The 21490-nt window shown below is 44.7% G+C and overlaps 1 protein-coding gene across 1 annotated transcript in view; it reads right to left on the bottom strand.

Annotated features, from left to right (window-relative positions):
• The window catches only part of GRIN3A (glutamate ionotropic receptor NMDA type subunit 3A), a 73530-nt gene extending 67395 nt beyond the window's left edge, over window positions 1-6135 (bottom strand). Inside the window, exon 1 of the mRNA XM_050913469.1 lies at window positions 5449-6135. Within this exon, the coding sequence (XP_050769426.1) occupies window positions 5449-6135 (687 nt within the window). The remainder of the gene's footprint in view (window positions 1-5448) is intronic.
• Window positions 6136-21490: the final 15355 nt, after the last annotated feature.

Below are 21490 nucleotides of genomic sequence, written 5' to 3'. Positions count from 1 at the left end.
CACAAAATACAGAAGGTGCCAATACAAATCCCAAATGCTATGCCAACACCACTTTGTCAAAACTTGAGCACTTTCTGACCATGGACAAGAATATAAACAAGGACTCCTTTCCCTTCAACACACATCCTTTATCAGCTTAAAGGTAACAGATTGGCTTCAGCTGACAACACAGTGAACTACTCTCATAGCTGACAATGTTCAGCACAGCACAGGAGCACAAGTAAAACCATTCTCAAAGTAACAACCTGAGAAAAATGTATGATATTGGGGAAAAGCACGTGAGAGGCAGGAAACTGGATGAGTTAGTAAATATTGCACGATTGCTTTTTAACAGAGGACTGTCACAATGAGAAGACCTCTCGCATGATGCTAGGACCACAATGCTGCCAGCAAAATGTCAGTTATGCCTCTGAAATCTGTGTTTAAAAGAATTAATGACTCTACAGGATACAGGAGCAAAACTGTCAGTTACACAAAGCTTTTTTACATTACCTGGCAATGTAAAAGGACTCTCACTTTATAGCAGATCTGTGGCCTAAATTGTGCAAGTTTCAAACGCTCACTATGAGCAAAACTGCACAGAGACTTTTGGCTGAAAGAAAAGCAGCTGAACATTTGTTTGCACGTCCTTCCAATCTCCATCCTTTTTTCCCTCAAGGCACCTCTCATAAACCCTCTTGAAGTGCACAAAAGGTATGTGCCATACTATTTATGCAGTGTGAAGTAAGGAGGGTTGGTAGTCACAGGGAAAGACCGAATACATATTCCTCATCTACGCAGTAACTAGTACAAACTTCAACATTTGGACTAAGTCAGATTAGCAATGATAGTTTGAATTACCAGAGCCTGCAGCTAAGCATGTGGTTTGCAGTCTCTCCGGGAAAATGAGATTTTAAAAATTTTGGGTTTTTTTGGCAGAAAAGAACACTTTTCTGCAAAAATGCAATTCTGGCTCGAAGGAGGAGAGAAAGTGTCTTTGGGTATTTAGTTGGACAACAGCTTTTCCACGTCTCCATTCCCTTGCTGTAATTTCTGCCTGCCCGCATTGGTGCTCTGCATAGCCAGCGTCTTGCAGGTCAGTATGACTTCCAGGGATACCGTACACACAGTGGTACTCCTGGCTATTTCCAAAAGGGAAAGATGTATAATTCCCCACCCAGGGTGGTTCGATACATATAAACTACAAAGCTGTTTTCACAAGAAAGCTTAATTCCTTTAAAACCAAACCAAAAATTAAATGTTAACGATCAGTTTCTTTTTGCAGCATCTGTTCTGAGGCTGAGCTTGCTACTTCACCAGGAAATTCACGGTTTAACCTAAAACTCTTGACTTGATTTATTTATTCTTTTGACCCTCTCTGAAGCCGTAGCTGTAATCAGCAGTGCTGCAATTCCAGTTTCTCAGGAAACAAGATAAAGCACGGACTGGCCATGCGAGGACTGATGATTCAGATGTACTTTATTCTGTTTCGTTGCTCTGAGAAGAGTCCTTTTCACATTAAAAGACATCAGAGCTACTGATTTATCTGAAACCCACTGAAAATACTCCTTAAGTTCTGAAGTTCAGAGAACGCTGCTGCAAACATTATCTCCCCTGTGCTTCTGATAGTATCACCTATAAAATGGATATTATAGGCTATTCTTCCCAGACTCTTGGCTCTGAACTGTAGTCCTAGAAGTGATACCACTGTATTTATTTATGGTTCATGTTCCCTGGATCTTTTCCTTGTTCCATCCCTGGGAAAATTATTAATGATGTTGGAAATCTTGGAATGAAAAAATGAAGTGTGTTTCTTCATACAAAGGTAGGTAACGTGACAAGCCTTGCCTCAATGGCATCAGTGCTCATGAGCTGTTGTCTCCAAAATAATGAGCTGTCCAAACTTCAGTGCAATCTGCATTCATGTTAGTAGTAAAGAAATCCAGTGGTTTTTTCCTTGTTGAATGATAGTGTTGAATTGTTACTTTTGCTTACCAAGAGTGTGAAAATTTACTGGAGTGACAGTAAACTTGGAAAAGTAAACAGCTTTTTTCAGGTCACAACAGCATCTGGATTTACTGTCAGTATATGTTAGTCGTTAAATCACATATACAAATGAAAATGAAAAAAGTATGTCACATTTTACTCTGTGTAGCATCCCTTGAAGCCATGTGTGCGTTTTGCACACACACAATCCTCCACCTCCAGCAAAAGCTGCTGCTTGTGAGAGAACAAATGCTGTACCACACTTTGTGATGGTTGTTGTCTTGTGACTGTTAATTGTCATGGGGGAAGACTGTTTGCTCTTTTTTTTTTTTTTTAACTTCAGGAGAGTACAATTTAATGAGAAACAGACTTTGAAAGAAGTTCAAACAACCACAAAACTTTTGAAAACACTCTAGGTATCCATCTGACGGTAGTTGCCTAGCTGTCACACTGTGGATTTCCTCTCGATGTTACACGTTTGAACTACATCATCAAATGTCACAGAGACAACGGCCAGTATTATTGAAACGTATTTCAGTTCTGGATCCTTATCTTCCTTTTCATTTTAAGTATGGCTTTTTGCCATGTTACGGAAGATTTGCTCAAAGATCAACGTGCTTTTCAATTCCAATTAATATCTGCTTATTATAAACTTCTGTATGAAGTAATAATGTTAACATTCAGCAGCAGTACAAACATTGTATGTGTACATTCCTGTCCTGGCGTAATGTGGAAAATGAGACCTGCTTAGAAATTACTCTCTTAAAACCATCCTAACAAAAATTCTGAATGCTGAGGAGAAGCAGCTTGACACAGCATCTAGTGAACATCAGGTTCGTCAGCATGTTTGCCCTGCTCCTCATATGGCAGACAGTGGGAAATGCTCTTCAAGGGCAAACAAGTTTTGGGTCTGCTTCTGTTCCTGCCCGGAAGAAAGCTAACTGCAGGCAGCCCCCCAAGGTGTGCTGCGGTAGCGTTTTGGAGGGAGGGAGGATTGCTCTGCCGAAGTATCGGTGGGAATGGTGACCCCAGGGAGGCCAATGCTTCACATTTCAGAAGCAGCATTAGATCTCCGTCTTTTCTTCCTGACTTTTCTTCTCTGAAAAACTGCATGCTGGGCCTATTAGCAAAATTTGTCTCACCTACAAAGACGTCATTTACAGTTGCCTCCTCTGAAATTGCCAATCAGTAGAAGCGACCAGTCTGTGGCTCCAGGGCTGTTAAGCCAGGAAGGTGAGAGGTGCATGGTACGTTCATTTCATGCCAGTGCTGGCGTGGGACTGTGAGTGACACAAAATCCTGGCCTGCAGCAGGTAGTAAGACACCAGAGGCTGCTGAGGCCAACATCTCCAGGGTCCCCGGGGTCCAAGACGCTGCTGGAAATCCTGTAACTCTGGGAAGTGTGCAAGGTAAGGCTGCTGGAGCATTGCCTCCAGAGTTAGCCTTAAAATGGTATTTATTACATGAAGGTATGAAAAAAGAGTGTTCAGAAAGATGTCAGGCCCTCCAAGCCAATCTTGAGAGACTAATATACTTGTATTACCTGCTGGCCTTTGAGTAAGGCTGAGATTTTTTTTAAATCCACAGAGCCTTGAAGAGTGATTTTTTTAGCTCAGCTGAAAAAAACCAGACTCTATTCAGCACAGGTTCAATGTCAGGCATTGCTTTCACTGTCACTGAAGACAATGACACTTAAATATCTGCTTAAGAACAAAGTCCTGATTTGGAGACATTGATCCAGTTGGCTCCCCACTGAGAACAATGTGAAAGTTAAGCAGGAGCTGTGAAGTCTGTGGAAAGGAGCAAGGACTCTAACCCTCTGCTATATGCGTTTAACACATCTTGTGTCCTCAGGCAGCTTTGGATGAACTTAGACCCATCTCGCATGGAAGAGAAAATAATTCTGATTTTAACAGAGCGAGGAGATGCTGGGTTCAGGACCTGGTCTTCAGGAAGCTTTGGCTATTGAGTCTAGCACAACTGCGAGTGTAGCTGCAAAGCTGGTAGATGTAACTGAGCAAACCTGGATGCTACTGGCACCAAACACGCATCAATAGTGGCATTCAGTGGCACTGATTACCCTTAGAGTTTCTGCATAATCTACAGAAACCTGAGTTACATGGGTTTTGCTGAGGTAGAGAAAACTAGCTGAGTTCAGACCAGCATACACCAGTCACACCTTCAATTACAGACCAGGAGCTGCCAGCACGGACTTTCTTTTCCTACCTTTTCTGTCACAATCTAACACAAAAAAATACAGAAGTCTAACAGTGATCCAGGCTGGGTTTTACATTCAGTTGGTAAATTGAAATTTAGAATTAGTTGGTAAACTGAATTTTAGAAAAATTCAGTTCAGCGAATTCAGCAAATTCAGTTGGTAATCTTTTTTTCTGATTACGTTTGAGAGCAAAGTTGAGCTATCTCTTTTCATATAAAACAACTATTCCTCCTGGCTACTTAAATGGCAGCTTCTGCCATTTTACTCATGGCTTCCCTTGCATGGGCCACACAGAATAAAGCATTTTCTTCCAACTCTTTTGCCTGAAGATGATTACTGGCATCAAACACATTTGCAAAATATTGAACTATCACCTTTTTCCAGAGTTTGTAACACTAAGTTGCCATCTCTGTATGACAGAAAGTTTAGTTCCCCTTGGATACTACTACTATTTGTGCCTAAGACAGTCAAACACAATGAATTTAGTTTCTACTATTTAAGCTACACAATCAAACACAGACACAGTCAGACTTTAGTTTCTACTACTTCAGTTAGGCAATTAGATTCAGCAAAAATCTGATCTAGCAGTAGCGCATGAACTATGAGTAAAGAAAATGCTAATGCTTTAGATGATAGCTCAATGCAAAGTCAAGTTACAGTGAACAACTTCCTTGAGAAGCGTCATCTAGTGAACAGCCTACAGTGCCCACACACAAACAGCGCACAGCACTTAGACTAGTAATAAATAAACACCCTGAATGCTGGTTTTAGCCTTTTTTTTTTTTTTTTTACTAACAACCTTCTTTTGGTCTGCAAAGCATGTCCTTCTCCAAAAGCCAAGCTAAGGACCTCCAGAAGAGCGGCTTCTCACCAGTGCATGTGCTGGACTCCCTTTCTCTCAACTCTACAACTTAACGCGGCGTATGACTCCGGGCTCACAACTTAGCTTTTGCCACGGAGCTCTGCCTTTCCACAGAGAGGATGCTCGTCCCCTTCCACCCCTGGGCTGAGAGCAAGGGCCAACACGGGAGAGGATGCAAGAGGAGGGGAAAAGACCAGAAAGAGCGATTCCGTCGGCCCCAGAGTCAGAGTGCTTCTCCCCGGGCAGGGCTCGGGCAGTGTCCCTCCCCACCCCGACCACCGCCCGGCTCCCACGGCCGTGTCCAGCCGGCACCCGGCCGGACCCCGACCCTTCCCCGCAGGGTACCCCTGCCCCTGTGCGGGGGGGAGCCCTCCCCGCCGCCCCGCGCACCCCGGCGCCTTACCGGGCTCCGCCGGGGGAACTCGCCCAGCACGATGCTGACCACGGGGATGCGCAGCGCCGCCGAGATGAAGTCCAGCTCCAGCATCTCCCCGCGGCTCTGCGGGAAGGCGAGGATGGCGGAGACCCCCTGCACCACCACGGTGTGGCAGAGGCTCTGCAGGAAGGAGACGGGGTCGTTGCTCCAGGAGGCGCTGGGGGAAGAGAAGGGGAAGAGGGGCAGGTCGCCCAGCCCCGCCTCGATCGCCATCACCACCTCCAGGGACAGGTTGTAGGGCAGCAGCCCGGCCACGCCGTTGAGGTTCGCCACGGCCAGCAGCAGCGCGTCCCGCGGCGAGGGCGAGGGGGGCGGCCGCCGGCCCCGCGGCCCCGCGGCGCTCCCCCCCTCGGGGCTGCCGCCCGCCCGCCGCCCGCTCGCCGCCTCCCCGGGCCAGGCGGCGACGCGGGGCTGTAGGTGGGTGGCCCCCACCCTGACGGTGTGCCCGATGCGCCGCAGGATCTGGCAGGGCTGCGGGTGGGACGCGGAGCCGGGCACCGCCGCCAGCAGCAGGGCGCAGGGCGGCAGCAGCAGCAGGCACGCCCGGCCCAAGAGTCCGCGCACCCCCGGCCGCCACATGGCCGGGAGCCGCCCGCCGCCTCCCCCGGCCTCGGCCCCCGCCTCAGCCGCCCCGCGGGCGGCCGGCAGCGGCATCAGCCGCGGCGGCGGGCGGCCCCCGCGCAGAGCCGCCCCCGCCGCCGCCCATGGGGCCGCCGCCGCCGCGCCCACGCCCCGGGGCTGGAGGGGGAGCTCGGCCCCCGGCCCGCCCCCCCCACGGACCCGCGGGGCTGGAGCGGCCCGGCCCCGGGGCGGCACCCCGCGCCGCCGCCCGCAGCCGCCGGCAAGGCGCCCCTGCCCGGTTCCCCCGCTCGGCTCCTCCGCCCGGGCGCTCGCTCTGCCCGGCTGCCCTGCGCGGGGCGAGAAGCTGCCCTGCCCCGCTCCCCTCCGCAGCCCGGGTCCCTTGCAAGGCTGCCCTCCCCGGCTCCCCCTTCCGAGCCCACCCTGCGCTCCCCCGCCCGGCTCCCCTCCGCAGCCCTGCGCTGCACCGCACTCCCGTCCCCGGCTCCCTCGCAAGGCTCCCCTCCGCAGCCCCCTGCCCGGCTGCCCTGCAAGGATCCCTTTTCCAGCCCGCCCCCCCCCTCCCCTCCCCTCCCCTCCCCCCGCCCGGCTCCCCTCCGCAGCCCTCCGTGCGCTCCCCTGCCCGGCTCCGGAGGCGAGAAAAGTTGCCGGGCGGGCGCTGCCGGCGGGGCTGCGGGCGGTCGCTGGGCTGCGCTGCGCTCCCACCGGGAGGGACGGCGAGCGGCAGCCCCGCGCCGGCTCCTCCCCGGGCAGCCGGGACTTGTAGTCGCCGCCGCCCCCGCGGGCCGCCCCGGGGAGGAAGGAGGGTTTTCGGGGGATTGCCCGCTCCCTCCGCGCCGCCTGCGTGCTCCCCCGGGGAAGCGTCCCGGGACAGCCCGGACGGAAACCTCTGGCCGGGTGTTGTCGCGGGGATCTCTCCCCCCCACCACCACCACCCCCCCAGAGCCGGAGAACTGAAAGAGTTTTCCGGCGCCGAGAAGAGACCCCGGGCTGCTCCGTCCCCGGAGGGCTGCGGGCCGGGGCCCGGGGCTCCCCTCGCCCCCTCGGCTGCGGGGAGCCGCGTCCCTCGCCGCCGCAGCGTGCTGGTCGGGAAAGCCAGCGCTGGCTGCGCTCGATGCCTTTCTCATGCGCTGCTGCCTCAGGCAGAATCATTATTCGGCATGCGGGACCCGAGATCCCGGCTCAGCAAGCCATGGACACTTTCTAAAATTGCTTTTGTGATAGAACAGCCTTATCCTAAGAGAAAATAGGGCAGAGTAGAGATAGGCGTTTGTGTGCGTGTCTGCAAGGGGCCGTGCAAAGTCCCGTCCTTGTCTCGGTTCTGGTAATTGGGTTTAATCCTGGGCAGTCGGGAGCCGCGCTAACGCGAGCGCTGAAACTTTGATACTCCGATCGGGGCACTGACACACTCAGCGTTGTGCCTCTGCTCCGTGATCGATCTCCAGGAGCTTAGAGGAAGCCCTCTGCCACAGCCACGTTCTCCATCAGAGGGGAAATAATGTCGCGGCTCTCCCCAGCAGCGAGGTGCAGGCTGCCTGCCGACGGGGGGGTCGCCCAGAGACTTGAATATAGTTTCTGTCTGTGGGACTCCTGTCATCTTTCCCTGGCTGATTCAGTCCTGTTTGAACGCAGTGCGGTTTCCTGCTGTCTGCTGTCCCGCGTGGAAGGACAGCTTGAGACCTTCACTCCGGGAGTGGTTAGAAACCTTTTGGTAACTTCTTCATGAGCAGTTTACCCTGACCTAGTGGTAGCCTTATTCTTTAAGGGCTCTTCTCTGAATGTTAACCTTCTCTCCCCTTTCTTTGAGATTTATCTCCAGAGCTGTTTACGAAGAAACATGATATGCTCTCTTTCTTTTTCTTCATTTGGTATGCACAAGATCTGTGTAGAAGGAAACACTTTTCATCATGCTGTATAAAAGAGGTGGTCATTACCCTCCAACAGGTCTGAACTGCACGTTTACTGATTTAAATTCATCCTTCTTGAGGGGAGGTCACCAGAGGTGTACACAGTCTTCAAAGTGAGGTCTTACCAAGGTCTTGTGCAGCTATGCTGATACTTCTCTGTCTCTTATGTCCTCATCTCCATCATGTTAGCACCTCATCATACCTGCCTGCTGTTACTATCTTCCACATGACCTGCAAAGCTAGTGTTTCTCTCTCTAAATTGATATGTGGTTGCAAAATTGGTTCCTAGGTGGAAAACTACGAATGGCAGAGTGGTGGTCTGTAGGCCAAGACTGACTATACCAGCTGCTACATGTAAAGGTGAGCTAATACTATGTTTAAGAGTTGCTAACAATTACCTATTCCCCCTTTTCTTCTTCCTTTTTCTTCTAGTCTTATAATCACATTTTTATTTCTTGGTGTCTTCTTCTCTGATCAACCCAGGTTTCTCCTGTCCCTTTTCCTCATTTTTTTTTGGAAGGAATCTATCATATTAACACAGGTATTCAAAATCTCCTCTGTTAGCAATAAGGAATTATTGGCTGGGAGAACTGGCTTTGAATATGGTAAATTTCACACAGTGCAGAGAAAAATGGTTTTTTTTCTCCCAAAACCACAGGAGTTATCTTTCAGGTTGTGAGAATGAGCTCACTTGAGATCTGTACAACTCCACAGGCTTTGTCTGTATTTGCATCCTTTTTGTCAGGTTTGGAAAAACCTGGTAAGCACGTAACTTCTCTGCTGTGCAGTTAGGTAATTACTAGTTCTCCTGTGGGAATTATTTTTATAAGAAACGGTTCCTCTTCTGTGTAACAGACAGCCCTAAATTGTCATTCATTTGAAGCTGCATTATAGGAGCAGATCTTTCTCTGGCTTTAGGGCACAGGTGACACTAGTTTAAAAAAGCAAGTGTATTTGTAAAAAAGAAAATGTAATCAAACTTACTATTGAAACAGCTCTGAAAATTACACAAGAAATTGATCAATAAAGGGAAATCATTCAGTATCTCCATCTTTTTGGGTTCTTTTCATTCATGGATAATCTATAACCAGATTGCAATCTGCTTTTTTGATGATGCAGTACCACTCTTAGGATTACTACTGTAAATAATTCCTGGTCTGGAGCTCATTTTTGAGCGAGTCATAGCAAGTGGTCACAGTTAGAAACCTGAACTGTACAGAGTGGGCAAACTCCCCAGGCGATGTAATAATTTTGACTCAAATGGCTCTAGCTCTTGAAGCTATCTTCTCAGCTTGATTATTTATAACAACAAATTATGAATTTGTCTTCTTTGCAATTTGTGTTTATTTTTACTCTTTGCTCAAATATTCCTGTTAATAAAGTTCTCTACAATACCCCTGATATACCAAAGTGCTTAAACACAGGGGTTTTTTAAGAAGACATTTAAATCCCTAAGTGCTGGTCTGTAAGAGGCCGGAATATTTTCAGAAAGTGACCTGAAAAAGGATATAAACCCCACCAAAGTGTATACATGTAACATTTAGAAAGTTGTGTCATTAATTTTTCTGCTTTATTTGTATAAATATGCATGTGGAAAAGAGCACAATTGGTTTAGTCTAATAAAGGAATTGGAGACTGCTGTGTGTCAATTGCACCCTGCTTTTTAGCAACACTGCAGTCCCTCTCCCAAGGCTGCCGGCAGAATAAACTTTTTGACAGATTCTTGACTTTTTTCATCTTCAAGCAAAGGACTGGCTGCCTTCTACTCTCCTCCCCTCTTTTCCCTTTCTCATGGTGGTTACTGCAGTAGGAATGTCCACTCTGCTCTTTTGCTGTGTTAAATATTCAACTGAAATAAGACCAGGCAGATCCAGGCAAGTGGATGGACCTCCTCTGAATGGGTTGTCACCTTGGGTAACCATGAGTACAGCAATGCTGGTGGCATTGATTGCTGGGGAATGGTGACCACAGAAACTGTTCATCCTTGATCGGTGGCTGAGCGTCACAGTTAAAGCCGGTGAAAACCCTTCAGCAATGAAAAATGCAGTAGGGAAATGTGATTAAAATCACCGCTCGTATTTCTCTTGCTGCTGTTTCCGCTTGCTTGGCTCGTTGTCATTTCTTTGAAGTAGAGTCGGTTTGTTTGCTTTCTGGGCTGCAGAACAATTGTGTTTCACAGTGACCTTCTGCAAGGCTTGTGCCCTCTGAGCAACTTGGCTTATTTGGAAGTAGGTTATCGCTGTCCTCCCGTTCATGTCTGTGTTGCTCTGCTCCCTTTGCTCTGAGGGAGAAGCTCCTTGGGCTTGCCAGAGCGTGATAGCCAGATTGCTCAAACTCATGTTCATCTGCCCCTTTTTTAGCTGCTCGCATTTTTCAAAATGCCCAAATCACTAACTGAGATGAAGGGTACCACACACTATCTCTTTAGCCTTGGAGAGGGTGAGGGATTTATTTTGGGTCAGCCTCGAATGAAAGTTTTTTTCCTTTCATAACCATCATTGAAAAATGAGAATTAGGGAAAAACAAACCATTCAGATAAAAATAATTCCTTCATTCAGTAGGAATAAATGATTTTTTTTCTATTTAAATGCCCAAATTTATCTAAATGCAGTTTCAAACATTTCAAAATGCTATGTTTTTCATTTGAATTGCCATTGAAAGGGGAAAAAAAAAAAAAGACGTCATCTGGATGTTCCTTACTTTCTGTGCTCCACACTCTTTTTCCAGCCAGAAGAAATTTGCAAATACTTTCAGATATCTAAAACTGCATTAAGAATGTTAAGTAGGGTATTATGTTTGAAAAATTTCACATTGCTGTAGTGCTCGTCTTGTGTGAATTGACAGTGCAGCGGCTACTCCAGACTTATGCCTGCAAATATCCTCCTGTGGGCAGGCCTGGTGTCGAATCCAAACAATCGCTTTGAAGTCAAATTGATTTTCACCAGTGAGGGCTACGTGCTACTTTACTGCCTCAGAAAAGAGACTGAGACAGTTCTTGCTCCCTAAACAAAACTCCCATTTTGTTTCTTCTGGCAATATAAATCCCGACAAACTCTGATACTGTCAGAGGATGCTCAAAGAGTCAGTGAGGAAAACAGGCGGTGAACCACCAACCATCTTTGGTCCCTTTTAGGTAGACGAGCCGGCAGGAGATCTTGTAACATTGCCAGATAGTGGCACACATCCCACCAACCCCTCTGGTTTTGGTAGTCTCCTCTCTGAAACTAATGCTACCACAGGAAGATCTCAAGACATTCCAGGTACCTATAAATGCAAAAAAAAAAAAGTGGCTAGTGTTCAGTCACTGCTTCTTTCCACCACTGGAACTGTATAAAGGTGCCTAAAGTAGGCATGAATATACTCTCACCGTGAGACCTGTTTCCATTGCCAGAATGAGGAAGGAAGAGTTTAGTTGCAGGTGAAAGCGCTATTTTCTCTGTTAATGTGAGCGATCCGATCGATGGTTTTATTGCTCCTTGTCTGAGGTAGTGGTGTATATCTTCCCAAACAAGTAGCTATAAAACCTTTATGAGATCCCTACTTGCCACATATTTTGTTCATGCCATATATTTTGAGTTTGACACTTAGTTATGTTTTTCTCATTGCTGGTCCTTTTATAGCGCTCCCCATTGTTCTCACCTTTGAGATACATTAATCCTGGGCAGAGCTACAACTAGTAGAGAAGCACCATAATGACTCAGTTGAGTACTAAGCCTCTGGCTATAACTACCTGAAGTTTCTGCCACTGCCTGTAGTTGTTTTTATTTTTAAGTCTTTTCCGTTCTGTTGTCACATCTCCTGTGTTGTTCCTTCATAGTTAATATGATGGGGATGAAAACAACTCCAGCAGATAGGAATGGTCCCAGCACTGCTTACAGCATCGTGATGGTTGGCACAGGATGGTTATCTGGGAATCCAGGGCTAGGTGGAATGTAAAGTCTCCCTCTTCAGTCTTGGACTCAAAATCTGGTGGAGCCAACTGCACAGGAAAGAGCTGTCTGGCTGCTCCAAACCTGAAGGCACAGGAGAGATCTGGCCAGGGGACTTTAATCTCTACTGAAAAAGCACCAGCTATATGCCAGAAATGTGTTATCCCAGTATCCACAGGGAGCTGTTGAGGAAGAAAAGTCATCCCCACTGCAGGCCGGCTTCCCTGAGCTGGCAAGCCCTGAGCAGAGAGTATGGAAGTGGTTCCTAGGGTGCATGTGTTTGTATATGTTTGTATATCACTACAGAGCAGAGAGAGCGGCTGCGTGGTGCTTAGTTGCTGGCTGGGGTTAAACCACGACATGTGAGTACACTGATTTTTTTTCTGACTTTTTGTCAGCAGGCAGGCAGGTACTCTCTTCCCCAATTTTTCTTCCAGGTAGTAGGAGATCCTCTATCATGGACCTGCTCAGGACATCCCCCATGAAAACAGGATGCCATTCCATGGGCTTTTGTAGGACCAGGCTGCATTTAATGCAGCTTTCCCTGTACATATTTGCTTCTTTATTCCAAGATGACAGTTGAACGCTTGTGAAAATTTTGGGAGGCGGAAGAGAAAAAAGAGAAACAAGTCAGTGTCAAAATTGTTACCAACATCAATGTCTTTTGAGTAGTGAGGTCAGACAAGCACCTTCTCACAGAGCAAACCCATATTTTTGAAAAAAATACCAATACTGCTTTGCTGGCATCGTAGTGCCCTCTGCATTATATAATTTTCCCCACGCTTCTGCGGCAAATATAAAATTATTATAGCCTGTGTGCAACCTTTGCACTGTTTTGGTTGGCTTCAAAAGGCCACTTGGTGTAAATGCTCAATAAGGATGACGAAAGACTGTTTAACTTTCAGGCAAAGTCTTCAATTTCCACAAGGTTGGGAGGGCACCCCCCACACTGCATCACCCTGGCAAGATCACATGATTTTTACTGTTCATTCCCTCCTGCTCCCTCTGACTTAGAGGTGGGGGTAAAAGGGGAGGGAGAAGAGTGAGAAATCATGGGTGCTTATCAAAGTTAAATTATAAGGAAGGTGTAAAAACCAGGAAAAGACTGAATAAGCAAACTAAGGAAAGGCCACAACAGCATCTGTGTAAGAGATAATTCACCCAATTTGTCCAGCTAAACAATTGTCAAGTTTACTGAGGGCTGCAAAATTGGCAAACTGCCTCATCTCCTCCAAGAAGCTCAGAGGCAGCGTGGGCTTAACCCTTCTGTTTGCTGTTTAAAGAACTGATTTTGCAAACGCTTACTCAAAGCAGCTGGGATGACCTTACTCAAAATATTGGCTTTAATAAGGATTTCAGGTACAAGCAAAACCAAGTTGGGCAGGAGTTGGCTTGCCAGCCGCAGTCATGACAACTGCGTTCCTGAAAGTCCATGGGCTCACTCGTACGTTTGGGCACTGCCTGAAGCTGCACAGCAGAAGATGCAGCTTGTCAGGGATGCACCTGAGGATGCCACCCTGAAAGAGATGTGAGTCCCTCTGAGGATGCAGACCTCGTGCAGAGCTCCGTTCCCTAGCTTTCATCACAAGGAAAAACCTCCTCAGGGTCTGTGTTTGCACAGTGTGCTTTCTAGCCCCCAGGCAGGTGTGGTACCCGCACGTGTTGATTGAGCCCTATGTGATTGTAATATTGAGCAGCAGGCTGCTGGTCTCTCCAATAACTTGCTTTTTCTGCACAGTATTAGCTCACTGGCATGCGTGTGTGTGTGTGTGTGGTACGCGCATGTAACAAATAATGGATTCCTTTAAAGATGCTTCTTGTTGAAATGTCCCTTAAGGCATGCCATACTGACAAAAAACCCCAAACCAAAGCCCACTCTATTGTGCCTAGGCATAGTGCTCAGCTAATGACTCGGGGAAGCCCTGGGAGAGGTCACACACCTCGCTCACTCTTTGCTTCAGTAAGAGATGTCCTAGGTGTCAGCTGTGCTATCCAATCTATCTTTCTGAGTCAAATACTCTGATAAGGGCATGTGCCTGAATGGAGATAAGACTCTTCTGTGTCAAGGAGGTATTCAGCCGTTTGTTCCTATGCATCTGAGCTCAAGAATAGGCTAGCCAGCAGGGGTATAAGCTGTAATATAGTCTAAACTACAAGTAAGTTCCCTTCAAAAAGATATCAGAAAAAATATGTGATACAAGTAAATGTCTTAGAAGGCTAAATAATGCTGAAATTTGGCAGGATTAGGCTCACATAGGAGATTATGTTGGCAGAAGGGAAATGTCTGTAAAATGCTGACACGTGAGATAAAGTACAAGTGAGAATGGCATTCACCCAAGGTCATGGTTTTAGAAGGAAATAGATGAACTAGATGTGTGGCTTTTGTTCCAGGGAGCCTTTAAATAATGTGATGCTGGATGCTCTCCTGGTAAGGTCGTACAGAAGAAGCAATAGTTAAATCAGACATGTACATATGACAAATGGTTTTTATCACGCTCCAGAAGCAACCTAAGAACTGAAGAATTTGCACATCTGCTCAATAAAAATGAAGTCTGATATTTATAAAGGCTGTTTTTAAAAACACAAGTTCCCTTTAACAACAGACTCGTGAAATTCCGAAGCACTAATGCCAGTGTCAAATTATTCCCATTGTACAAATGGGCTGTCTTGGAGCAAGCTCAAGTATTTTTAACATGGTGCTGGATAGCAATGGATAGGTATATCCTATGAAAAAAAAGAGTAAAGATAGCTCAGGGTTTATGATGTAATCCTGGGCTTTGAAATTGTGATGTGCTTTCCAGCTCTGTTATACACTCCATGAGTCCTTACTGAGTTTCAATTTCTTGCTATCAAATACAGACTCCAGCACTGCTCTAGCCCGTCACAGGGAAACAGAAAGGCGTTGCTGGGAAGGAAACATCTCTGAGAAAACAGAGCACCACTTCTGCACCACCAGAGATTCTTGAAGCATCCTTTTGACAAGCTGCTTTAAACACCTAAGAGCTCTGTGATGAGGAGGAAGAAAGTCAAGGTTTTTCTCTCTTGTTTGCAAGCCTGGAGAAGGAGCAAATACCAGCTGTAACTCTTACAGATGGTGTGGCTAACCACTGTTGTGTAAATCTCCAGGAAAGACCCCAAAGCATCAAAAATGGAGACATAATCATAACATGTTGAACATGACTTAGATTTCTTTTTTTTTTTTTGTGACTGAAGCCTTGTGCATTCCTATCCCCCGACAAAGAGCTACAGCAAAAAAAAAGCATTTTTGCTTTTTATTAGAAGTACTGAAAAGGAAGGCAAAGCAGCCTGATGCATTTGAAAGGTAAATTATTAAATAAGGCTCTTCAGATAGCTTGCCTTTTTGCCTTCTGTATTTTAAAAAGATTTTTATGGTAGAAGTTGGTTGGGTTAATATGACCATAGACAGTTTAGATGACAGCCCTCCAGAAGAAAGCAGTTGTCTTTTCCTGGTTATTTCCGCAGCGGAGCAGCTTCTGTGAGCTGGTAGAGAGAGAGAGGGAATCTGCTATAGACAACACATGCCTCTAGGAATAAAGAAGAAATTGCAGAGTGTACTTGCACCCTGAGCTTAGGTGATTCTCTCACTTGCTTCTAGAGAAGCAAAATTATGCTCTGTCCTTTACTTAGTTTTCATAATAAGATTCAGACCCACCACTGAAGGCCAAATGCTGCCACTGCTGAATTTGTGTGCTGCTTCCCCCCGGCAAACTGACCTCAGTGGGAGTACTGGTGGAGTGAGGCACTACGCAGTGGGAGCAAGCGGGGCATTTCTGATAATATGTCAGTGACATTAACAGCTGGCAACCTGGGCATTGGCTGCTCCTAACTTTAATGGCAGAAGCAGTTTTATGGCTGACAAAGGCCGATGAGAAATGAAAATTTTAGAGGCTGTTTGGAATGCAGGTCAGATTTAAAGTGGTCAGTGTCTCCTATGTCAGACTTTTTCTGCAGACAAACTTGGGAACATCACTTGGGAATATATTATTTTAGCTGATGAATTTCAGTATAAATGGGAAAGATGTTCTAGAGTCTCCAAGTAACTTTTGCCATGGAGGGGTCGTCTTCAATAGCAAACTGAATTGTTTGCCACATGCACACAAAATGTTCATGCACTAAACCTGAATAAATATGTAGGGAGGAAAGCAGAACTGTTGCTTAGCCCCATGCATTACTTAAATGTCCCAAAACATTACCCAGCCATGGGGGATATCTCATGTGGAACTGTAAGCTGGGAGTATATAACTACTTGGTTTGGCTAGGAGTGGAACACAAGGAGAAGAGAAAACCAGAAATGTACCCACTGAAGAAAAAAATTATCTGATGTGACTTCGAGAAAATTTCTCTCTAATAAGGGATTGTAAGTATTTTGGAGTGCAGAAAAGTGAGTGAAGGAAATCCAATATTGAAGAGCCTCATGACAAATTGATATAATCTGAGTCTACCAAAAAAAGTAGGTGGTTTCTGCAGGTAGTATTTTGAGGAAACCTTTCTGGTTTTGATTAAGCTACTGGTTGTTTACAGGAGTAGATTCAGTGGTGTCTAACAGAGTTCAGCTACTCCAACTGAGTGAATTCTGTGTCTTTTGTCCCCTAAAATTATTTACACATATAAATTTAATACTTTTGTCCTGGGTTTGCTTTGTTTCTGCAGATATCCTAACAAATTAGGAAAAGGAAATTCCATAAGGGCGATGGACTTCTTTGAATATATTTGTAAAAAATAAATATTTCATCAGTTCAGGGCTGATAAGAGTCCTAAACTGTATTGATAGGTTGGAAGCTGCATGATTGCATCACATGTTGTTAAAGTCGGAAGGAGAAAGAAGCTAGAATTCCCTTAGTCCCCCAAATAAATCCCCACCTGATTAATTAAATGAACGAGTTCTAACTCATATCTGTTTCTTACAGTTACAGTTTTGCAATTAATAGAATAAGAAAGTTGTCCTGAGCCCTGTGTGCCTGATGAAACCTATCATGCGTTTGAATTTTCTATCAACTACTTGCAAGAAGCTGCTTTTGAGAAATCTACAAGCTGAGACTGCATTTGACAAATAATTTGGGGAGCAACAAATATTCCAGAAAGAAGCATAGGCTGATTGCAGAACAGAAAAAGAAACGAGATTCACTAAGGCTGCTATGAATTATTCACTGATGACTAATAATAATAAAAAAACCCTCAAAATTATTGGGCTAGATATGCTATCCCTGCCTTGTTAACAACCCACAGCTGATATGGAGCACTGCAAGTTTGTCAAGGGGCTAAACCTGTCTACAGGAAGAAGTTGAATCTCTTCAGCCTAATATAGCAACTGGTTTAGTTACAGTGGTGCCAAACACCCAGGGAAACAATCTTAATCTAAAATAAGCACCATTCAGACTAAAATATGTGTGCTTTTATGCAGTTCTCCAGACTGGTTTAAATAAGTCATTTAAAAAATCACATTTTTATTTAAAACAGTGCTATTTGTTCCTTGCTCAATCCTTTCATTTTTCTGTGAAACTTGTAGCAAATTTGGAATAGGAGCTAATACACATAACTTGAGACCGAGATGTCTGTGTTATTACTCTTGTGTTAAACAGTAAAACCGTAATAATCACCTGTGAATAGATAAAACAGTGTGCGTGTTCCAAACACGTAACAAAGGAAGAGCTACATTTGTAGAACAAGTTGCATGTTGCATTTTCTGTGTTGAGAAAGGTCAAATTCTAGACTGGTCACGAGCCAGAGATGGCAGTCAATGGCATTACTTGAAGGAAACCAAGAGGAGAGTATGACCACACACCTTTGTGACTAGAAAATTGAAGACGCTGAAGAGTCAAGAAAAGCAGAGTGTGATTGACCTGCTCTTCCTAGGTCAACTGGCAAAGCTTATTAATGCCATGATGATTTAGGAAGCTTTCTGACAGTATCTCCTGAAAGGTTTTCAGGGCAGACGCTTTGGTTAAGTTCATTAACTTGTGTTTGAAGTTAGCTTGGATACAGATGAATCATATGTTTATATAATGTTAGACCTAAATGAGTTTATGAGTCTAAAGCCAATAAGCATTCAGTAGAAATTGGGCCCCCTTTGACTGTTCCAGCAAGAAGTCATCAGTTGTGGGAGGAATAAGTGTATGAGTGTAGTAATGGTTTAATCACACCGAACACATCATATTATCTCACAGAAGACCTTGTGATCAAACCAACTAACTAGTAATAACAGCGGGGTCCTGGTAGAATGGTAAGCAAAGTGGGGAAAGTCCATGACATGTTACTTGCTTTTGCTCGACTGAGGTCAATGTAGTTGTACAAATTAACAGCACCTGCTGAGGACTGGGTAATTTAAAAGATTAGAGCCCCCCCCAAGATATTCATACACTGAGTTAAACTGCTGGAAGAGCAAACATTGAATTCTGCTGGTACCATGCCAGGGAAGCATATCCTGCTAAAAATTCTGCAGAGGACTGCCAGAAAATCAGTAAGCATTTGCAGTTAAAAAGTTGTCAAAATACTCTTGTAAAAATAGACTTACTGTGAATAATGAAAAATACAGGTGAAAAATGTGTACAGCTAATGAGTGAACAGAAAGCCAAATGAGTTAGAAATGCTTTAAATGCCATTTTTCATTGTGTTAGATAAAGGGCAGCTTTCTAATTAAGTCAACAGTTATATATGAAGTGGGGATATATTTTATGTCCATGTGAAGTTCAGAAGTTTAGAAAAGATAATCTTTTGTTAGGGATTCAGAAGATTCTTAAAAACTTTGGAAGCAAACTGTATTCCTACTGTAGGTTTTCACAGAGCAGACAGTAACAACATGGATAATAGATGGTACTTTGGGGGAAGGCAGGGCTCTTGCAGCTGAGGATGAGCTGGGTGCTCACTGTGCCTCACACTGTGTCTTCTCCACCTGAAGAAACCCTGGCATGAGGGAAAGAGAGGACCCAAGGTGTGCACAGGGAGGCTGCCTGGCCTGGGTGATAGAGGGAAGCAGGACTACAGAGAGCTGCCATGCCTTTTTGTTGGCATGCAGGGTTAAACGTTCATTGGCTCTGCTGAAGAGTGCTATCTCATTTGAAGAGTCACATTGAAGTGGATAAAGATTTTAAAAGGCAAGAGTTTGGGAATGGTGTAAACCCTGATGACCTTGAACCAAACCTATTATGGCAGTTAAGGGAAAAGTTGCTTTTAGACCAGTAGTTTTCTAATTGGAATCACTTCCTTAAGGGGGTGCCATGGAGTAGCTGATGTTGACTCCCTGGTGAAAGCACAGTTGTCTGATTGAATCAGTCTGGTGTCTTGATATGTGCTCATGTGGCCCAAAGAAAGGTTATGTTAAAATCCCACAAATATGTCTAAAGCCACTTTTATAGAAGTTGTTTAGTTTCTATAGAATATTTTTAGTGTTACCCTTATTAAGTTCCACATGACACTTCCTCAGAGGAAGGCAAGACAAAAACCTGAAAGAATAAAAATCTTACTTGTCCCCCAATCCATGCATTTTTGTACATTTCACATAGAAATACAATAGATTGGTTTTGCTCTCTGCTGGTGGTTATGGTTTTATCTCCTGCTGCTAAGGTCGTCTTCTGGGTTCGCTGAGTTCTTTCCATCTAGATGTCTGAACATGACATGTAGATTTTGGAGTTCAGTGATGGAAATAAGATCAGTGATATAACCTAAGTAAGTCAATCAATCAATCAATCAGTCACAGTACACTGGTTTCATAGACGTTTCAGAATATCACCTTCTACCCCCGGGTCTGATGAACTCAGTAGCACCTGGTGGGGAGGGGGGGCGATCAAATATTTTCTCACTTAAGAGAAAGTATGTCTGTATGTATTTTCAAAACACAATAGAGACTTGCTGCAGCTGATCTCATCAGCCTGTTTTTCCCTTCTCTTCTGTTTCTTTCTCTTTCTGCACTTGTTCTGTTACTGTCTGCATCTTCACAGCCTGAGATCTTTTAGCACTTTGCCTTGAAATCTTCTGCCACCTCCAAGCACCATCAATAGTCACCCCTCAGGCAGTAATGTTTCTTTTTCTATCTTGTCTAGAACTCATGTATCCACTTTCTACCACTCTGCAAACCTTAAGCAAGTTAGTAATTCTACTCCAAGTGACGTGAGAGCAAAGTTGCACAGACAAGTATGTACACACTGAATTTTTGCAGCTGTGTGAAGTATGCCTGAAAAGTTCTGGAGTATTTCTGTGTCTGAAATACACCATACAAAATATATTTTTAGTCTACTAACACATTGTGTTAGACATAAAAGACACATGAGCAAAATCATTCTCAAGTCTATTGACTTACAAAATGGCAAAAGAATGGATTCCTGATGTAAATATTATTTATTTCTAGCCTATTCTGGGACATGTTTAGGCTTATCTAAGCAATTTTCCCCATGCTATCTCAGAGTCTTCTTTAAGACTCCAGTAGTTTTCCTTTTTTCTCATTGCCTCTCTGCATCTCTTTTTATTTAATGATCTTCACATCATAGCAGCCTTTTCTGCAATGGAAAAATTGCATGGGTTGAATGCGTTTCTCCCACTCCTTGTTATTTTTGAGGAGGGACTGTTAGAGCGAGTATTCCTTGTGCTGGGTCATTCAAGGGGCTGAGGATCAAATTCCCAAAGGTGCGTGAGGTGCTTATGCAGCTCTTACATCCTGAGTGACTATCACCCATGCATGATTACAAGGACTGAACTGAGATTCTGCGTAACAGTTTTCCAGTATCTCCAGTAGACATTTTTTTTCCTTCAGTTTCATGACACTGACCAATGCCAGGCACGTGTTAGGATTGGCATTAGCAAGATACTCTCCCTCATTGTAGAGAGGCAACAGTGGATATTGGATTGTTTAATCTGGGCAGGCCTGTTTAATAGGCCAATTAATTAGACCAATGATGACTCTGCAGTAGTATGATTTATAAGGACAGTGCTTTAGTAGCAACAGAAGAGCTGCAAATGCTGACATTACACTGATCTACACATTACACTTACTTTATGAATTTAGGATTTGTCATAAGACCAGAAAACCTTGAGCTTAGAGATTAGAATAAAAATTTACGCACCTGGGAGTGTGAAGAGGCAGCACATTGAATTTACTGTTAAGTAATTAAACCCTGAGAGAACTTTACATCTTTCCACAACAACTTCTGAAATTGATAGAATCCCTTCCCACCATTAAGAGATTTTTACTTAAAAGTCAACTTTCAGACATCCATATGAAAAATGTCGATATTAGCTTCTGGAATTTCATAACAGATGAATATTTTAAAACATCAGAGCTTCTGGGACTTAGTACTGAGAAGAGTGTGTATGTTGGGGGCTTGAAAGAGTTTGGGGTTTAGTTTGGTTTTTTTACTAAAATGTTTCCTACTTCATTTCTGCCATTTTATGGAAGGAGCTCCCAGTTAGGAAAGGTCTGTAGTGGTCTTTTAGAAGACTTTTTTTACCTTTTTATTTTCCAAACCTGAACATTTCACTTTTAAAGCAGGCCTGTGCATTCTCTCTTCGAGTTACCTTCAGCGTAGCTGAGGGATGGCATTCAGCACCTAATATAAAAATGGACTTCTCCAAACAAATTCAAGA

This window comes from Gymnogyps californianus, chromosome Z, assembly GCF_018139145.2.
Source record: "Gymnogyps californianus isolate 813 chromosome Z, ASM1813914v2, whole genome shotgun sequence".
NCBI classification, from domain to species: domain Eukaryota; kingdom Metazoa; phylum Chordata; class Aves; order Accipitriformes; family Cathartidae; genus Gymnogyps; species Gymnogyps californianus.
Note: the sequence above shows the minus strand (reverse complement) of the source record. Positions and strands in the feature narration are given on the sequence as shown.